The 19,107-nt window shown below is 44.4% G+C and overlaps 1 protein-coding gene across 2 annotated transcripts in view; it reads right to left on the bottom strand.

The window, feature by feature from the left end:
- Positions 1-6,272: 6,272 nt before the first annotated feature.
- phax (phosphorylated adaptor for RNA export) overlaps positions 6,273-19,107 on the bottom strand; it is a 47,408-nt gene continuing 34,573 nt past the window's right edge. Inside the window, exons 4-5 of one of the 2 annotated variants that reach the window (XM_072516569.1) lie at positions 16,953-17,036; positions 6,273-6,920 (exon numbers count right to left, since the gene is read on the bottom strand). In XM_072516569.1, coding sequence (XP_072372670.1) covers positions 6,648-6,920; positions 16,953-17,036 — 357 coding nt within the window. In that variant the 3' untranslated portion in view covers positions 6,273-6,647. The remainder of the gene's footprint in view (positions 6,921-16,952; positions 17,037-19,107) is intronic. The other variant, XM_072516570.1, reaches the window with a different exon arrangement.

The following is a 19,107-nucleotide window of genomic DNA, read 5'->3' as shown; positions in this document are numbered from 1 at the left end:
TATGGAGTCGTGGACCAGAAGTGGTCTGCAAAGGAGAGATTGTTGGGCAAATAAGGGAGTGGAGTCTACAACACAGGAAAACATGGCGGAGGCTCAGGGAATGGGATTGCCGGCCCAGTGATCAATGGAGCTGCTGGTGGAATTCCTTCAGGAGAGCTTCGCCAAGAAAAGGCAAGAGTACCTGGATCTGATTGACTGGGTAGAGCAAAGGTTGGAAGCCCAGGGCCAGGCGATCCAGAAGGTGGAAGAGGCAGTGGCTGAGCACGAGGACCAGCTAACCGCGATGGCGGCAGAGATGGAGCTGATGAGGGACCACCAGAAAAGGCTGCAGGAGAAGTGGAGGATCTGGAGAACAGGCTGCGCAGGCAGAACCTGAGAATCGTTGGCCTCCTGGGGGGCATCGAGGGATTGGACACAGGAGCATATGTGGTGCATATGTTCGAGAAGCTGCTGGGGGAAGATGCATTTACTTGACTCTTGTAAGTGGACAGGGCGCATAGAGCGCTTGCGAGGAAGCCGCGGATGAATGAGCCGCCGAGGGCACCGGTTCCTGGACAAGGAACAGATCTTGAGGTGGGCCAGGCAGACGAGGAGCTGTAACTGGGAAAATAACGAGCTGCGCATTTACCAGGACTTGGGTGCGGAACTGGCCAAAAGAAGGGCATGCTTCAACAAAGTTAAATCGTCCCTCTTCAAGAAAGGGGTGAAGTTCAGTACGTTGTACCCAGCTCGTTTGTAGGTCACTTACGAGGGTCAAGAACTTTATTTTGGATCGCCGGATGAAGCAATGAACTTTTTTAAAGACAGGGGACTGGCAAGTGACAGAGGCCATTGAAGTTGGGGACGAGTAATTATGTGCTTATGCTGCTAAATTTATTTTCTCTTTGAGCTGTGTATGTGGTGTTTTTGTGCCCATCTTTGGGCCGTTGCTCAGTTTTGTATGCAGGTTAACTTTGTTTTTGTGGGGGGATGGTGGGTGGAATTTTCTTCTTCGTGTTTGTTGGGAATTGTTATGTTTTGCATATGCATTTTCGAGTGGGGGGAGGGAGATCAGTGGGGGGTAGGATGCTTGGTGCCATGGGCGGGGGTTACCAGGCTATCTGGGCTGGCTAGCTCACGGAAGCGCAGTGGGGGGCAAATAGGTGACCAGTTTGATATGGGGGGTTGGGATTGTTGTTTTGTTAGTGGTGGAGGGAGGGGGTGGGAGGGGTGAATTGTTCTGCTGACGGGGGAGGGACTGACGTTGGGAGACAAATTGGAGGTCGATGATGCCCGAGGGCGGGCCTGAGGAGGCACGGGATGTGATGCTGGAGGCTGGCCTAAGAAGGACGATGGTTGATAGACATGGGGGGTGCGAGTGCCCCCCAACCAGGCTGATCACATGGAACATGAGAGGGCTGAATGGGCTGGTCAAGAGGGCTCGCGTATTCGCGCATTTGAAGAGGATGAAGGCGGACGTGGCAATGCTACAGGAGACACACCTGAGGGTAGTGGATCAGACTCTGCTGAGGAAGGGGTGGGTCAGGAAGGTATTTCATTCGGGGCTAGACTCTAGTGGGGTTGCGATCTTCATCAATAAGCGGGTGTCATTTGATGTAGGGAATAAAGTGGCGGACTCAGGGGGTAAATACATTATGGTGAGTGGGAAGCTGGAGGGGATGCCGATGGTATTAGTGAATATTTATGCACCAAATTGGGACGACGCAGAGTGTATGAGGCAGGCGTTAGGGAAGATTGCGGACGTGGACTCACATAGGTTGATCATGGGGGACAAGGCAAGGATGTCCCCTCTCCCCACTGCTGTTTGCCTTGGCTATAGAGCCATTGGCGATGGCGCTGAGAGCATCAAAGGATCAGAAGGGGCTAGTCCGGGGGGGGGGGGGGGGGGGGGGGGGGGGGTGGGTTGGGTGGAACACAGAGTCTCATTATATGCAGACGACCTACTCCTGTATATTTCTGACCCGTTAGGGGGGAGAGATTATGAGGATCTTAGAGGAATTTGGCCAGTTCTCAAGCTATAAATTGAATATGGGTGAAAGCGAGGTTTTTGTGATCCAGGCGAGGGGGCAGGAGAGGAGACTGGGAGTTGTCGTTTAAAGTGGTGCGAGGGAGTTATCGCTACTTGGGTATTCAGGTGGCACGGGGTTCGGAGCAGATACATAAATTAAATCTGGCCCATTTAGTTGAATAAATGAAGGACTTTCGGAGATGGGACATGCTCCCATTGTCACTGGCGGAGAGGGTACAGACCGTAAAAATGACCGTCCGACCGAGATTTTTGTTTGTTATCCAGTGCCTTTTTTTATACCAACGGCCTTTTTGAAGCGGGTGAACTCTGGATTTGTGTGGGCGGGTAGTGGGGGAGGGGTCAGTGTGGGAGCAGGTGGAGTCTGCCTCATGTAAGGGCACAAGTTTGGGGGCATTGGTAATGGCTCCTCTGCCATTCTCGCCGGCCTGCTACTCCACAAGCCCAGTGGTAGTGGCGGCCCTGTGTCTGGGAGCAGTGGCGGAAGCATGTGAGAGTGGAGGTAGCGTCGGTGTGGGCTCCAATTTGTGGTAATCACCGGTTTGTCCCAGGGAGGATGGATGGGGGGGTTTTGGACGTGGCAGAGAGCAGGGATTGAGGGGCTGGAGGATCTGTTTATTGATGGGAGCTTTCCTTGTTTGTAGGATTTGGAGGAGGAGTTTGAATTGCCAGGGGGGAATGGGTTTCGCTATCTGCAGGTAAGGGATTTTGTTCGAAGGCAGGTTTCGACCGTTCCGCTTCTGCCGCCGCAGGGGATACAGGACAAGGTAGTTTTTAGAATGGGGGTGGGGTTGGGCCGCTAATATTTCAATGGTGAGTAAGTGGATGGGAGAGGAGGGAGTGGCGTGGAAGAGATTAGAGAGGGCGTCCTGTAGGGGGACTAGCCTACAGGCTATGGTGACAGCCCCATTGCCGTTCTCACCGAGGAACTACACCACAAGCCCGGTGGTGGTGGCTACACTGAAGATTTGGGGACAATGGAGACGGCATAGGGGAAAGACTGGAGCCTTGGGGGGGGTCCCCGATAAGAAACAACCATATGTTTGCCCTGGGGGGAATGGATGGGGGATATGGAATGTGGCAAAGAGCAGGAATAACGCAACTGAAAGATCTGTTTGTGGATGGGAAGTTCGCGAGTCTGGGAGCGCTGACCGAGAAATATGGGTTGCCCCAAGGGAATGCATTCAGGTATATGCAACTGAGGGCTTTTGCGAGGCAACAGGTGAGGGAATTCCCGCAGCTCCCGACACAAGAGGTGCAGGACAGAGTGATCTCAAAGACATGGGTGGGGGATGGTAAGGTGTCAGATATATATAGGGAAATGAGGGACGAAGGGGAGACTATGGTAGATGAACTAAAAGGGAAATGGGAAGAAGAGCTGGGGGAGGAGATCGAGGAGGGGCTGTGGGCAGATGCCCTAAGCAGGGTAAACTCGTCGTCCTCGTGTGCCAGGCTAAGCCTGATTCAGTTTAAGGTATTACACAGGGCGCATATGACTGGAGCACGGCTCAGTAAATTTTTTGGGGGTGGAGGATAAGTGTGCGAGGTGCTCGAGAAGCCCAGCGAATCATACCCATATGTTTTGGTTATGCCCGGCACTACAGGGGTTTTGGATGGGGGTGACAAAAGTGCTTTCAAAAGTAGTGGGGGTCCGGGTCGAACCAAGCTGGGGGTTGGCTATATTTGGGGTCGCACAAGAGCCGGGAGTGCAGGAGGCGAGAGAGGCCGATGTTTTGGCCTTTGCGTCCCTAGTAGCCCGGCGCAGGATATTGTTAATGTGGAAAGAAGCCAAGCCCCCGGCGGTGGAGACCTGGATAAATGACATGGCAGGGTTTATAAAGCTAGAGCGGATTAAGTTCGTTCTAAGGGGGTCGGCTCAAGGGTTCACCAGGCGGTGGCAACCGTTCGTCGAATACCTCGCAGAAAGAGTGATGGAATGGAAAAAAGAAGGCAGCAGCAGCAGCCCAGGATCGGGGGGGGGGGGGGGGGGGGGGGGGGGGGGAGGAGGAACCAGAAGGACTCTCAGGGTTGTTAATATATACTGTATAATATGTATAGGTCGTTGCTACAGATAATTATATATTGGACTGTTAAATTATATTTTTGGAGAGTGTTACTTGTGATAAGGCAGTTGCCAATTAGGGTTTGGTTTCATTTTTGTTATTTATTATTTATTCATTTTCCGTTTATAAAATAGGTCATTGTTATTTGTGTTATAATATTATGTAAAGAATGCACAATGTACTGTGTTGGTTGACCAAAAATTTTCAATAAAATATTTTATAAAAAAAAAAGAATGGGGGTGGGGAGGGGAAGGTATCGGAAATCTATAAAGAACTTATGGAGTGGGAAGAAACCCAGATAGGTGAGATAAAACTTAAATGGGATGAGCTAGATAAGGAGTTTGAGGCGGGCCTGTGGGAGGATGCTCTGAGCAGTCAACACATCCTCATCTGCCGGATATAATTCAAGGTGGTTCACCGGGCACACATGACGGTGGCTCGGATGAGCAGGTTTTTTGGGGTGGAGGACAGGTGCATAAGGTGTGCAGGAGTGCCCGCGAACCATGTCCAAATGTTTTGACACGTCTGAAGTTTAAGGGATTCTGGCAGGGATTTGCGGATGTCATGCCAACGGTACTAAAAACAAGGGTGGCGCGAGTCCAGAAGTGGCGATTTTTGGAGTGTCAGAAGACCCGGGAGTCCAGGGGGCGAGAGGGGCTGACGTTTTGGCCTTTGCCTCCTTGGTAGCCCGGAAACAGATATTAGTAGCGTGGAGTCAAAGCCCCCGAAATCAGGGGTATGGGATAGCGACATGGCTGGGTTTCTCAGACTTGAGAAAATTAAGTTCGCCCCAAGAGAATCAACGTTAGGGTTCATTTGGGCTGGCAGCCTTTTATCGACTTCTTCGGAGAAAACTAAACTGTCAGCAGATTCAATAGGGGGAAGGAATAGGGAGGAGTTAGGCTACGCACTGAACTATGTTTACATTTGTATCTTTTGTTATAAAACCATAAATGCATTAATAAAATGTTTGTAAAAACCAAGCTTTTTCTAAATTCATTTTTACGAGATGTGGCGGCACTGATTAGGCCAGCATTTATTACCCATTCCTAGTTGCCTTTCAGAAGATGGTGGCGAGTTGCCTTCTTGAACCGCTGCAAGGTGTAGGTACACCCACTGTGCTGTCAGACAAAATTCCAGGATGTTGACCCAGCTACAGTGAAGGAGCGGCGTTATATTTCCAAGTCAGGGTGGTGAGTGACTTGGAGGGGAATCTTCAGGTGGTGGGATTCCCAGGTATCTGCTGCTCTTGTCAGGGTTGAGTTCACAAACTGCAACAGCCTTCAGGTTCATAGTCCCAGAAGAGATAACATACCCAACATCCCCCTCACATTAATGTATCAATTTCTCAATCTGGGGAAAAGAAATTACATGTCATTTGACTTCTTGTTTTGCCAACCTAGAACAATCCAAAGCAAATCTTCCAGTCTGATTGAAATATTTATTCCCTTAAAAGCAATAATCTCTGCCTCAAGTATTCAATGCTTGCACTAACTCACACTCTTTATTCTCCCTCAGTAGAAACTCTAAATTAATGAATTGGAGACATAGTGGGAATGTCATCAGATTAGCAATTTAAGACATCCAGGCGAATGTTCTGGGTACACTGGTTCAAATATCACTAGGTTAGTTAATGGAATTTAACTGCAATTAATAACATTAATAAATCTGGAATTGAAAGCTTACTCTCAATAATGACGACTATGAAACTCTCATTGAATGTCAGAAAACCAATCCATTTATAAAAAAAAAAAAACAAACAAACTTACCTGACCAAACTCCTCAATTTTATTTTAAAATATCTCAAACTACCCCATAGCCTTGTCTACTCTGGTAGAAATAATTCCAATATCTCACTCCTCCACTGAACTTATTTTGGTAAATCTATACTGTACAATATTTTGCTTTTATTTTATAATGGATACCAATTGTGCACCATAGTCAGACTACAAACTAACAATTGGCATGTATATGTTAGTTACCCCTGTGCTTTCAGACAACATAATCATTTATAAAATCCAATTTGCTATTGCCCATTTTAATGGCTTTACCTACCCACCTGCCAATGCTCCTCCAAAGCATTGAACCCCATAAAATCCATTCACCCACTACCATTCATCAATTTTGAATGTAGCTAAAATCAGAATCATATGCTGAAATGAATCAAATAAACTGTAATGGAATTTGCATTTAAATAAAAAAATTTACTGAATTGGTGCCGAGCTATGATTTGCGAACTAGTAATATTTACATGCAGAATGGAACATTTTAATTTTAGTTTGCAGATATGAATGCATAACGTTACTCTGTATTCTCAGCAATGCTGCTATATGAGCATAACAAAGTTAACTGGTAATTTATGTTGTTTTATTAAAAAGGGAAAACATGAGTTTGCAAGTTAACTAACACCACAATACAAGAACCCAAAAATAGTATTAAATGAAACGGAGGGATGTTTGTAATTCAGAATTTTCAACTAGAAATGTCAATAAGATCAACAGAGGGATATTCATTACATTTGTTTTATAATATTTCAGTGTTTTAATTTGGCAAGCTTTTCAAAAGGTTTCCAGATCATTACTGTTATCAAGTTCAATTGCATCTTCTGGATCTAATGCTGGCTTCTCCATATGAACTTCTTCTGTATCCTCAACAGAAGCCAAAGCATCATTTGTGTCACTAGCAAAAGTCTCCCGTGAAGCATCATCATCCACCTGCAGGTTCAGCTCCTTAATAGCCTGTTTCATCTTTTTCCCAATGATATGTCGTCTCCTTTTTTTTGCTGCCTTTTTGCAATTATATTCTCTCTGATTTTCATCATAAAAGATTTCCTGTTGGTTGGAAGCAAAGAGATGACTCAGATACTTTAGTATTTTACCTACAAGAATAAATATTGGTTGATCATACATTTTGACACCATTATGAGAGCTTAACCAACAACTTAACAGAGGAATACATAGCAGGACAAAGGCAGATAAAGTAGCTCGAGGAGAATAGAGTTAGGGAGAACAAAAATGGCATAATGTGGCTGTGGTTTAAGAGGCCCTCTAGTGGCCTTATCCAAGAAGCCATTCCACATATGAAAGCATGAGCAGCAAGTGTAGCTGTGACAACACATCACTCAGGATTAGTAAGGTTTAAGGTACTGTTGGATAAAGATAATAGTCCTCAGGTGAAGGTGCTAAATTGGGGGAAGGCTACAACAATATTAGGCAGGAACTGAAGAATCGAGATTAGGGGTAGACGTTTGAGGGTAAATCAGCGTTTGGCATGTGGGAGGCTTTCAAATGTCGGTTGATAGGAATTCAGGATCGGCATGTTCCTGTGAGGAAGAAGGATAAGTATGGGAACCTTGGTTAACCTGCAATAATGTGAGCCTAGTCCAAAAGAAAAAGGAAGCATTTGTAAGGGCTAGAAGGCTAGAAACAAATGAAGCCCAGAGGAATAGAAGGAAAGCAGGAAGGAACTTAAGCAGTTGAGTCAGGAGGGCTAAAGGGGTCACGAAAAATCATTGGCAAACAGGATTAAGGAAAAACCCAAGGGTTTTTATACACCCAAGGGTGTATATAAAGAGCAAGGTGGCCAGGGAAAGGGTTGGACCACTCAAGGACAGGGGAGGGAATCTATGCATGGAACCAGAGGAAATGGGCGAGGTACTAAATTAATACTTTGCATCAGACTTGGTTGATGAGGAGTCTGGGAAAAGATGTATAGATAGTCTGGATCACAGAGAGATCAAAAAGGTATTGGGCGTTACCATAGCATAGATCATAGAATTTACAGTGCAGACGGACTGAGGGAGGCAAGGGAGGAAATTGCTGGGACCTTGACAGAAATTTTTGTATCCTCACTGGCTACAGGTGAGGTTCCAGAGGACTGGGGAATAGTTAATGTTGTTTCTTTGTTTAAGAAGGGTAGCAAAGATAATCCAGGAAATTACAGGCCGGTGAGCCTCATGTCAGTGTTAGTGGAAATTATTGGAGAGGATTCTTCGAGACAGTATATACTCATTTGGAACAGTGGGCGTATTAGTGAGAGACAACTTGGTTTTGTGAAGAGGAGGTTGTGTCTCACTAAATTGATCGAGTGAGAGAGGAAATGATGAAGATGATTGATGAAGGTAGGGCAGTGGATGTTGTCCACATGGACCTTCGTAAGGCCTTTGACAAGGTCCCTTATGGCAAACTGGTACGGAAGGTGAAGTCACATGGGATCAGAGGTGAGCTGGCAAAATGGATACAGAACTGGCTCGGTCATAAAAGACAGAGGGTTGCAGTGGAAGGGTGCTTTTCTGAATGGAGGGCGGTTACTAGTGGTGTTCCACAGGGTTCAGTGCTGGGACCTTGCTGTTTGTAACTAGTCTGATTAGTAAGTTTGCAGACGACACAAAGGTTGGTGGAATTGCAAATAGCGATGAGGACTGTCAGAGGATATACATCGGTTGGAGACTTGGGCGGAGAGATGGCATATGGAGTTTAATCCGGACAAATGAGGGAATGCATTTTGGAAAGGCTAATACACATGGGAAATGTACAGTAAATGGCAGAACCCTTCAGAGTATTGACAGTCAAATGGATCTGGGTGCACAGGTCCACAGGCCACTGGAAGTGGCAACACAAATGACGAAGGTAGTCAAGAAGGCTTACGGCATGCTTGCCTTCATCGGCCAGGGCATTGAGTATAAAAACTGGCAAGTCATGCTGCAGCTGTAAGAAACCTTAGTTACACTTGGAATATAATGTTCAATTCAGGTCGCCACACTACCAGAAGGATGTGGAGGCTTTGGAGAGAATACAGGAGAGGTCTACCAGGGCGTTGCCTGATATGGAGTGAAAGGTTATGATGAAAGCTATGATGAAAGGTTGGATAAACTCGGTTTGTTCTCACTGGAAGGATGGAGGTGGAGGAGCGACCCGAGAGAAGTCGACAAAATTATGAGGGACATGGACAGAGTGGACAGTCAGAAGCTTTGTCCCAGGGCTGAAGAGTGAATTACTAGGGGACATAAGGTTACGGTGCGAGGGGCAAAGTTTAGAGGAGATGTGCGAGGGAAGTCTTTTTTTAAACAGAGGGTAATGGGTGCTTGGAACTCACTGCCCGATGTGGTGGAAGCAGCTAGAATAGTGACGTTTAAGGGGTATCTTGACAAATACATGAATAGGGTGGAAACAGAGGAGTACAGACCCCTGAAGTGTAGACGGTTTTAGGTTAGACAGACAGCATGATCGGCACAGGCTTGGAGGGCTGAAGGGCCTGTTTCTGTGCTCTACTTTTCTTTGTACATAGGAAATATGGCATAAACACACCATTCATCCCAAACTGTCCATGCTGGCACTTGAACCTCTTCTCATCTTTGCTCATCTAAATCTACCATTGTAACCACCCATTCCCTTCTCCCTCATATGCTTGTCCAGATTAAATGTATCAATACTATTCGCTTCAACCACTGCCTGTGGTAGAGTATTCCACATTCACACCACTCTTGGGTAAAGATGTTTTTCATAAATTGCTTCTTAAGATTTCTTGGTAACTCTCTCACATTGATGGTCTCTAGTTCTGCTATTTCCCACAAGTGGAAACATTCTCTCTGTATCCACTATCAAATACTTCCGTAATGTTAAAGCCCTCTATTAGGCCACCACTCAGCCTTCATTTTTTCAAGAGACACAGTCTGTCCATTCTTTCCTAATATTTATAGCCACTAATTTCTGGTTATCATCCTTGTAAATCTTCTCTGCACTCCTTCCAGTGCCTCTACTCTGCCAGAACTGCAGGCAATATTCCATGTGGTCTAACCAAGGTTTGATACACGTTTAGCATAACTTCCTTATTTTTCAATTCTATTCCTCTAGAAATAAAGTTAAATTTATTGTATTTATAGCCTTACTAACAACCATTTAAAGGATAGCTTATTTGCCTCAAGATCTCCATGTTCCTCTACCCTACCTCAACTCTCATCTTCCAACGAATAAGTGACCTCCATGTTCTTCCTGTCAAAATGTACTACATTATCCATGAACTTAATTTGCCAATTATTTGCTCATTCTGCATGTTCATTAATGTGCCCCAGTAATTTGTTGCAATTTTTCACGAGTCTTGATTTTCTCATCAATTTGGTGCAATCCACAAATTTAAAAACGGTACTTACAACTCCAATATCCAAACTGTTGTGAACATCTTTCGCCCCAGAACAGACCCTTGTGGGACACTACTTCCCACCTTCTGCCACTCTGGATAATGTCTCTCTACCCCCACACTCTGCTTTTTCTTGAAGCTGGCCAACAATCCAACCTGCCACTTACTGACTCCATCTTTGTACCTTTCTTCATTAGTCTATAATGGGGAATCTTACCAATGGCCTTGTGAAAATCTAGATAAATTACTTCAACTACATGATCACCGTCTCTGTTAGCATCTCCAAAAATTCAATAAGACTAGTAGAGTAAGATTTTCCCTTGTGAAATCCATCCTTTAATAAGTCATACAATATTTATTTTACCCAAAACACAGAACAATAAAAGATATACTAGTGTTGAAAGTCACTGTCTGCAATAGAACATAGAACATTCAGTGCAGAAGGAGGACATTCGGCCCATCGAGTCTGCACCGACCCACTTAAGCCCTCACTTCCACCCTATCCCCGTAACCCAATAACCCCTCCTAAACATTTTGGCCACTAAGGGCAATTTATCATGGCCAATCCACCTAACCTGCAGGTCTTTGGACTGTGGGAGGAAATCCACACGGACACGGGAGAACTTGCAGACTCCACACAGACAGTGACCCAGCAGGGAATCGAACCTGGGACCCTGGCGCTGTGAAGCCACAGTGCTTGCCACTTGTGCTACCGTACTGCCTGAAAATGATTACATGTTGGTAGATGGGCATTCAAATGAAAGTAATTCTTGGCAAATTATGAGTTTGAAAGAAGCCACAGTGCCATTTCTTGAAGCAGGTGTTATTAAAAATTAAATTGAGCTTTTAAAGTTTTCAAAACACAAAAATGTAATTGTGTTTTACAATCAGGATGTTTGGAAATGACGGTGTTCATTAGTGGCTCCGTAAAATTATGCTAATATAAGCTGATGAAAATACTTATATGCAGAAATGTTACCCATCAGCGCAAACAGCTCTGCACCAGTAAGGTTCTGGAGCCTTTAAAACAGCAACAAACCCTGGCTACAATATTCAATGACACTTTTTTCAATTACACAGATTTTAGGCAATAAATAAAGTTATTTTATCTTTCTTCACTGTAGTTCATTAAAGACCAAGACAAATTAAGCAAGCAGGATTTCTAATAGTCATACATTTGGGGATACTGGTAAATATATGTAAGAAAAACCTTAGTTTGCTTTGTAACATTCACAGGAAATCCTCAAATGAATGAATTAAAACTTCCAATAGCGAAGCATCTGCTCACAACAGATGTCTTACACCTGTGCTAAGCGACATGTTGATGCAAATGCGAAAATTATTACAGGTATAACCTTTTGGAACCTAGAGGTCAGTCGGTATTCAAAAGATTTAATTTCCTTACCCTGGTCTCCAAACCCCTGCTGCGAATCAAAATGGTTTGAGCATGTTTTAAATAACTGATGGGATCATTTTTTCTTTTCTAAATGTTCTTCTATTTTCTCCTTTAATAGAACTTCCACTCATTTTCTTAAACAATGTTGAGCAATTTTGATGCAAGGTCAACAACCCAAAATGTTAGCCGTTTCTCCCTCCACAGATGCTGCTAGACCTGCTGAGTACTTCCAGTATTTTCTGTTTTCATTTCAGATTTCCAGCATCCACAGTATTTCACAATGTTAAGACAGTCTTTCGGTGCCTAGGCATGTTTGGTTTTTAAATATGAGAATTACATTTGCTATGCACGGGTCCTCCCACATTGCACTTGTTACTAAAAAATTAAAATGTGGAGAATAATAGTTCTGATCGGTCTTTGCCAGATTATTTTCAAATGTGTGGATTCAATCTATTTGGACCACAGGTTTTATATGTTTGATTATTTTATTCAACATATCCCACTTTCTAAAAATGCTTAAATGCACTTATTCCATTACTCATCTCACCAACTTTTTATTTTATTTTTAAATTTAGAGTACCAAATTCATTTTTTCCAATTAAGGGGCAATTTCTAGTGTGGCCAATCCACCTACCCTGGCACATCTTTGGGTTGTGGGGGCGAAACCCACGCAAACACGGGGAAAATGTGCAAACTCCACACAGACAGTGACCTAGGGCCGGGATTGAACCTGGGTCCGCGGCGCCGTGAGCCAGAAGTGCTAACCACTGCACCACCGTGCTGCCCCATCTCACCAATTTTATCTCCCTGGCAAATATTGAAACAAAATAGCTATTTACTCCTTCTGCCAACTCTCTATCATCACCTGCGGCATTAGCCTGATGATCCCTTAACTGCCTTATTCTTATCATTTAATTGATGTGTGCGAAAAACTTTACTATTCTGTTTTATGTTTTTTGATCATTTAATTTGATAGTTCCGCTTTGCCTTCCAGTTGTTTTTTGACTTCTGGGACTCCCAATGGCACGGCGCGACCTGAAGGGAAGATGGAAAACTGAACTTTTTACCCTTTTTTCCTGGCGGCACAGGTCTTTAAGTCTCAGAAACTACTGAAATTTGGCCATGCATAGGTCTCTCATCGTGGAGGTGCCCAAAGAAGGCAGAGCCAGAAAATAATTAATCCAAAAATCATCGACTGACCCTGACGCATCTCACGAGATCTACTGGAGGTAAGATGGCAGAGTCAGCGGCTTCTTCAACCACTCCACCAACAGCCGAAGCTGTCAGACGTAGCTGTCACCAAGATTTTGGTGGTCGAGCTCGATACACACCAACAAAACCTGTGGATGGATCTTAAACGATCAATGAAAAAGACCTTGGCCCCCATTCATTTAGTTCTTCAAACCACCAGTAAGACTGTTGAGGCTCACGGAGCCACAATTAAGGCCATGGAGGCTGCATTGTCAGATCATAGTGAGAGGATCATCTCCCGGAGTCCAACCTTGCTTCAGTGGTCCAAGTTAAAAAAACGTCAACAACTAAGATGAATGATCTAGGGCGGCATGGTGCCGCAGTGCTAAGCACCGAGGACCTGGATCCCTGGCCGTGTGGAGTTTGCACATTCTCCCGTGTCGGTGTACCCAAAAGATGTGCAGGGTAGGTGAATTGGCCACACTAAATTGCCCCTTAATTGGAAAAAAAATTGGCCACTCTAAATTAAAAAAAAAAAAATGATCGATCTGGAGAACAGATCCAGGAGGCAAAATGTGCTTGTTGTGGGGTTACCAGATGGGATCGAGGGCCGCACCCCTGCTGAATATTTCTGGGAACGGTTTCACATGATGGCGGGTGAGGGTGTACTTGCATCCTCCCCAGAATTAGACTGGCCCATCACTCACTTCGACCCAAGCCTCGCACTGGAGATCCGCAGCGTGTGGTGATCACAATATTTCATAGTTTCAAAGAGAAGGAGTTAGTTCTTCGATGGACAGGGGAGCATTAGGATAAGTGGGACGGCCACTCCATTAGTCTGTACCAGGACACGATTGTGGATTTAGCCAATAAAAAAGCTGCTTTTAATGGGGTGAAATCCGTCCTGTACAAGATTGAGTCAAATTCGGGATGATCTATCCAGCTCTCCTTCGAGTAACGCTCCATGGAAAGGACCACTTTTCTGACTCACCAGGTGCTGCAGAGACCTTTGTCCAAAAGTACAAGTTGTGGGCTGTTCTTTGGCTCTGTGTTGGGCAATTTGTATCTTATTTCTTTTCAGGTTCGTTGTTCGGTTGCACAAGGCCTTTAGTTATATTTGAGAGAGTTCTGCTGTTTGTTTATTGCATTAATCTATTGTTCCCTTTTTCTTTTTTTTGTCATCTGGTGAGTCTTTTAGTCACTTGCATGGCATTGCAAGACAAATAAGCTTTTACTCTGAAGTTGGGAGTCTCCCTGCTAACAGGGTGCAGTAGTGAATAAGAGTGGCATGAGAGTTTTCTGCAGCTCATAGCAATAGTTTTTAAAATGACCTTGGGAGTGTATGTTAAGTTTTGTTTTGTTAATCGTAGACTTTGGGATAAGTTCGTAGCAATCATTCCATTTGCTTTTGGGTGTGGTTATACTCAAATGTGATGCCGTTTTTGGGGTGGGGTGGGGTGGGTTCAAGTGTAAGTTTGCTTAGTGTTAGTTAGTGTTACATCGAGTCATGTAACTTGACTCGTTGGCTACCGTAGGTGGGTCTTTTTGCTTGATCTTAGCCATGCCCTTTGTATAATACCTCGCTTTGGGAATTGCTGACTTCGGTTTGAGGGGTGGTGTGAGACCGCCAAACCATCTGGTTACTTGGAACGTTAGGGGTTGAACAGCCTTTTCTGACCTTGTAGAACAGTCAAAAGCATTTGCTCATCTTAGGAGCTTAAACTGTGATATATTTGCGTTGTCAAGGATGAGGCCAGGCTTCGCACTGGGTTGGGCAAGTTTTTCATTCCCGTTTCAATGGCAGGGCCAGGGGTACGGCGATTTTAATTAATAAAAATAGTCTAGTTGAAATGAAAAATGAAATGAAAATCGCTTATTGTCACAAGTAGGCTTCAATGAAGTTACTGTGAAAAGCCCGTAGTCGCCACATTCCGGCGCCTGTTCAGGGAGGCTGGTACGGGAATTGAACCGTGCTGCTGGCCTGCCTTGGTCTGCTTTTAAAGCCAGCGATTTAGCCCAGTGAGCTAAGCCAGCCCCTTCTCCTCTATTCAGATTATGGCTGACCCCAATGGTCGCTATGTTGTTGTTTATGGCTCCCTGTCAAACAACCCAGTAATTCTGATCAACATTTATACCCCTAACTGTGATGATATGAATTTCATAAGTGTTAGTTTCCATCCCCATCCTCGACTCAGAGCCGCTTATTTTAGGAGGCGACCAGAACTGTGAATGAGACCCTAAATTGAACCATTCTAAACCTAAAATCTCTTGTCCAGTCAGGAATGGCCAGGGCTTTGTCTTCTTTTATGGCTCAGATGGAGGGGTAGATTCCTGGTGCTTATTGCACCCGAACGACAGGGATTTTTCCTTTTTTCCATGTCCACCATGCATGTCCCCTGCATTTATTTTTTCATTTTAGATAGGGCTCGCCTTTCTTCGGTAGTGGCGGCTGAGTACTCAGCAATTGGCATTTCTAACCACGCCCCACAATATGTTGATCTGTTGCTGGAATTCAGCCCCGCACAACGCTCACCCTGGAGATTGAATACTACTTTGCTGGCTGAAAAAAAACATGTTGTGAGTGCCTGCCCACCTCTATTGGTGACTACATTTTTTTGACTTCTGTCCTGATCCCTTTATCTTCTCTCATATCTTGCATGCCTCTGCTACATATGTAATTAATTTATACCTCTTTCCTAACCCTCAATTGTTCCCCAATGTCTTTATTCATCTGTGGAAACGCACTGGTTTCCTTTCAACGGAATATATTTTTCCTGCACTCTGTTGAAAACCATGTTAAATGTTTCTGATTGATAATTTACACTGTTGTTTTCTAATCTTGCTACTCATTTTGTTTCCCCAAGTTCTTTGCTCAGCCCTTCAAAATCAGCTTTTCTCCAATCTATTAACCTGGTTTTTGTCATACCCATGTTCTTCTCTACCATCTTAAAGGGACCCGGGTTCGATTCTCGGCTTGGGTCACTGTCTATGCGGAGTCTGCGCCTGCTTCCAGTATCCGCATGGGTTTCCTCCGGGTGCTCATGTTACCTCCCACAAGTCCCAAAAGACGTGCTTGTTAGGTGAATGGACATTCTGTACTTTCTCATATGCTCTGGCTCATTCTTGATTACTGAATCCAATCCCAACCTTCCTTAGGCTTTTTACATATCAGGTTATAAAAAACGAGTCCTGTTACACATTGTAGGAAATCCATTCCAGTTACCTAACTCTTCTGTCCCATTAGGGGTGTGGAAATTTCCCCCGATTCCCTAACTTGCCTGCATTTTCATTCCTCCACCTCCCTTCCACTATTAGGTGTTAAACTATTAGATGTTATACAGAACCAGTGTCTGCCGGACCTCCATCTCAACTTCTCTGCAATTCCTGACACCCAGCTGCCGAACAATCACACTTTCCCTTTCCTGAACGCTTCTTTTCCTTTGAGAAAGACTGCATTCCAGACAAATCTGTCCAGAAATTCCTCCCCGTCAGTGTGTCTCCACTTCGCACTCCAGCTCAAATGATTTTCAAGCTGGAAAGATCCAGGATGGAAGCATCTTCTACAGGCATGTTTGTTCCAGACAGTCTCACTGTCCACAAACTCCCACATTCCAGCCAATTTACCCTGTAACATCTTTGACTAGTTTTAAAAAAAATTATTTAAAGTCATTATTCAAGGATTTTTTGCTGCTATTTTAAGTCAGAATACCGTCCTTCTATTTTGCTTATCCGAATCACTACTTTAGAGGAAAGAAACTGTAAAGCTCATCAATGAATTACGTACCTGCTTATATAATATTTTTTTAAAAAATTTTTTATAAAGAGTACATAATTATTTTTCTCCGATTTAAGGGGTAATTAACGTGGTCAATCCACCTAACCTGCAAACCTTTGGGTTGTGGGGGTGAAACCCACGCAGACATGGGGAGAATGTGCAAACTCCACACGGACAGTGACCCAGAACCTGGATTCAAACCCGGGTCCTCAGCGCCGCAGTCCCAGTGCTAACAATTGTGCCACTTGCCGCCCTCCTGCTTATATAATTAATTCTATCAATACCAATATAGAGTATATTTTAACCAAAAATAGTGCCCTTACTGAAGGTTAAATTCTTTATTCAAAAAAATGCTTGAACTCTAACCTTTAGCTGGTCTTGGGTGATGCTTGGTGTATTCTTCAATAATTGCAAATAAACTCCACCAGGTGTTCTTCTGCGACTGCCATCCTGAGTAGAAGAAAGATACTGAAGGACACATCTGTGCTCACGCAGAAAAATCCCCTTTCTTTCTGCAAGTACGTCTTTCCTTAACCACCACTAATTCATCATCCCTTCCTCTCCGGTTAGACTTAGATTCTTATTTTTACCTGTGCATCTCTCTCAGACATTTGCACGTTTTTATGTAACATCTTTTTTTTCATCTCCTGTGACATGTGTTTCTAATCCCTCGTTATCCTCCTGGACATTCTCACTTTCAAGGCATAGACAAGACCTGCAACCTTAAACGGTCACAGAAACAATTAATCTCTCCCTGAGCACCAAGCCACAATGCATATTTTAATTATTAGTCCTCGTGCAGAACACCACAAATACTATAAATTGGGAGATGTCACCCATCTTAATACAAAGCAGATTTCCCAATTGGACTTTGACCATCCATTCTTCAAAACAAAAACGCATCAGGAAATTGGAATACCTTAAGCAGGTTGAGGACCTTACTTTATGGTAGTTGACTCAATGCTCTAAAGCTACTTGCAATAATGGAAGCCATATGACCTGGACCATATATCAATGTCTTCTGCATATCTATTTGTTCAGTCTCTCCAGTTTACTATGTGCGACGCCACAAATCAGCAAGCAGAAAATACAATTATAAATATAACCCATTCACAATTCAATTGTGTAAGACCTTAGGAGCTCTATTTGCAAAAACATCATCTTTGTCAAAGGGCACCCTCAAAATAAAATAAAATAAATTTAAACTCTTCATTGGCAATTTTCGCATTTTGTGCATTTGTCAACTCACAAATGGGACTTTGAAAATTTATCATAGAATTTATAGTGCAGAAGGAGGCCATTCTGCCCATCGAGTTTGCACTGACCCTTGGAAAGAGCATCCTACTTAAGCCCACGCCGCCACCCTGTCCCCATTACCCAGTAACCCCACCTAATTGTTTGGACACGAGGGGCAATTTAGCATGACCAATCTACCTAACCTGCACATCTTTGGACTGTGGGAGGAAACCGGAACACCCGCAGGAAACCTACGCAGACACGGGGAGAAAGTGCAAACTCCACACAGACAAGTCACCCAAGGCTGGAACTGAACCAGAGACCCTGGAGCTGAGGCAGCTGTGCAAACCACTGTGCCATCGTGCCACTCCCAATTAGTAACGTTTGCGGATATCCTTTATGTAAATTCAAGTATTAAGTTAGAGCTCAAATCAGCATAACAACATAATAGTAATCTTTGTTGTCACAAGTTCCCCTTCAAAACAAGCATAGCGTTTTGGATATGGTTTGTGGGGGGCGGGGGGAAAAGAGAGACTTACCTGGGGAAGGCCATAGCAGCCAGGTCTCTGGCACTGAGCTTGGCTCTGTGGCTCAGAAGGGAGAATAGAAAAATAGGAGACTCAATGGTGAGGGGAATTGATAGGAGATTCTGTGGTCGTGAACGAGACTCCCGCAAGATATGTTGCTTCCCAGGTGCCAAGGTCAGGGATGGCTCGGATCGAGTCTACTGGATTCTTAAGGGGGAGGGGGAGCAACCAGAAGTCATGGTGCACATAGGCACCAACGACATAGCTAAGAAAATGGTTGAGGATCTAAAAAGTGATTTTAGGGAGTTAGGTTGGAAGCTAAAGAGCAGGACGAGCAGAGTAGTAATCTCTGGATCGCTACAGGTGCTACGTGCAAGTGAGGCAAGGAACAGAGAGCGAGTGCAGCTGAACACGTAGCTAAGTAGATCATTTGGATACCTTCTGGGGAAGGTGGGATCTGCACATGAATAAGGGAGATGAACATAGAGCATGGATCAGAACTTGGAACTACGATGTTGTGGCCATTATGGAGACATGGATTTCACAGGTTGTTAGAGATTCCAGGGTTTAGATGTTTTAAGAAGAATAGGGAGGGAGGTAAAAGAAGAGGGGGAGTGGCACTGTTAATTAGTGCATCACAGCAACAGAAAAGGAGGTAGTCGGGAAGGGTTTGTCTACTGAGTCAGTATGGGTGGAAGTCAGAAACAAGAAAGGACCAGTCACTTCATTGGGAGTTTTCTGTAGACCCCCCATAGCAG

This window comes from Scyliorhinus torazame, chromosome 9, assembly GCF_047496885.1.
Source record: "Scyliorhinus torazame isolate Kashiwa2021f chromosome 9, sScyTor2.1, whole genome shotgun sequence".
NCBI lineage: Eukaryota > Metazoa > Chordata > Chondrichthyes > Carcharhiniformes > Scyliorhinidae > Scyliorhinus > Scyliorhinus torazame.
The sequence above is the reverse complement of the archived record's forward strand: the minus strand, read 5'-3'. Positions and strand labels throughout refer to the sequence as shown.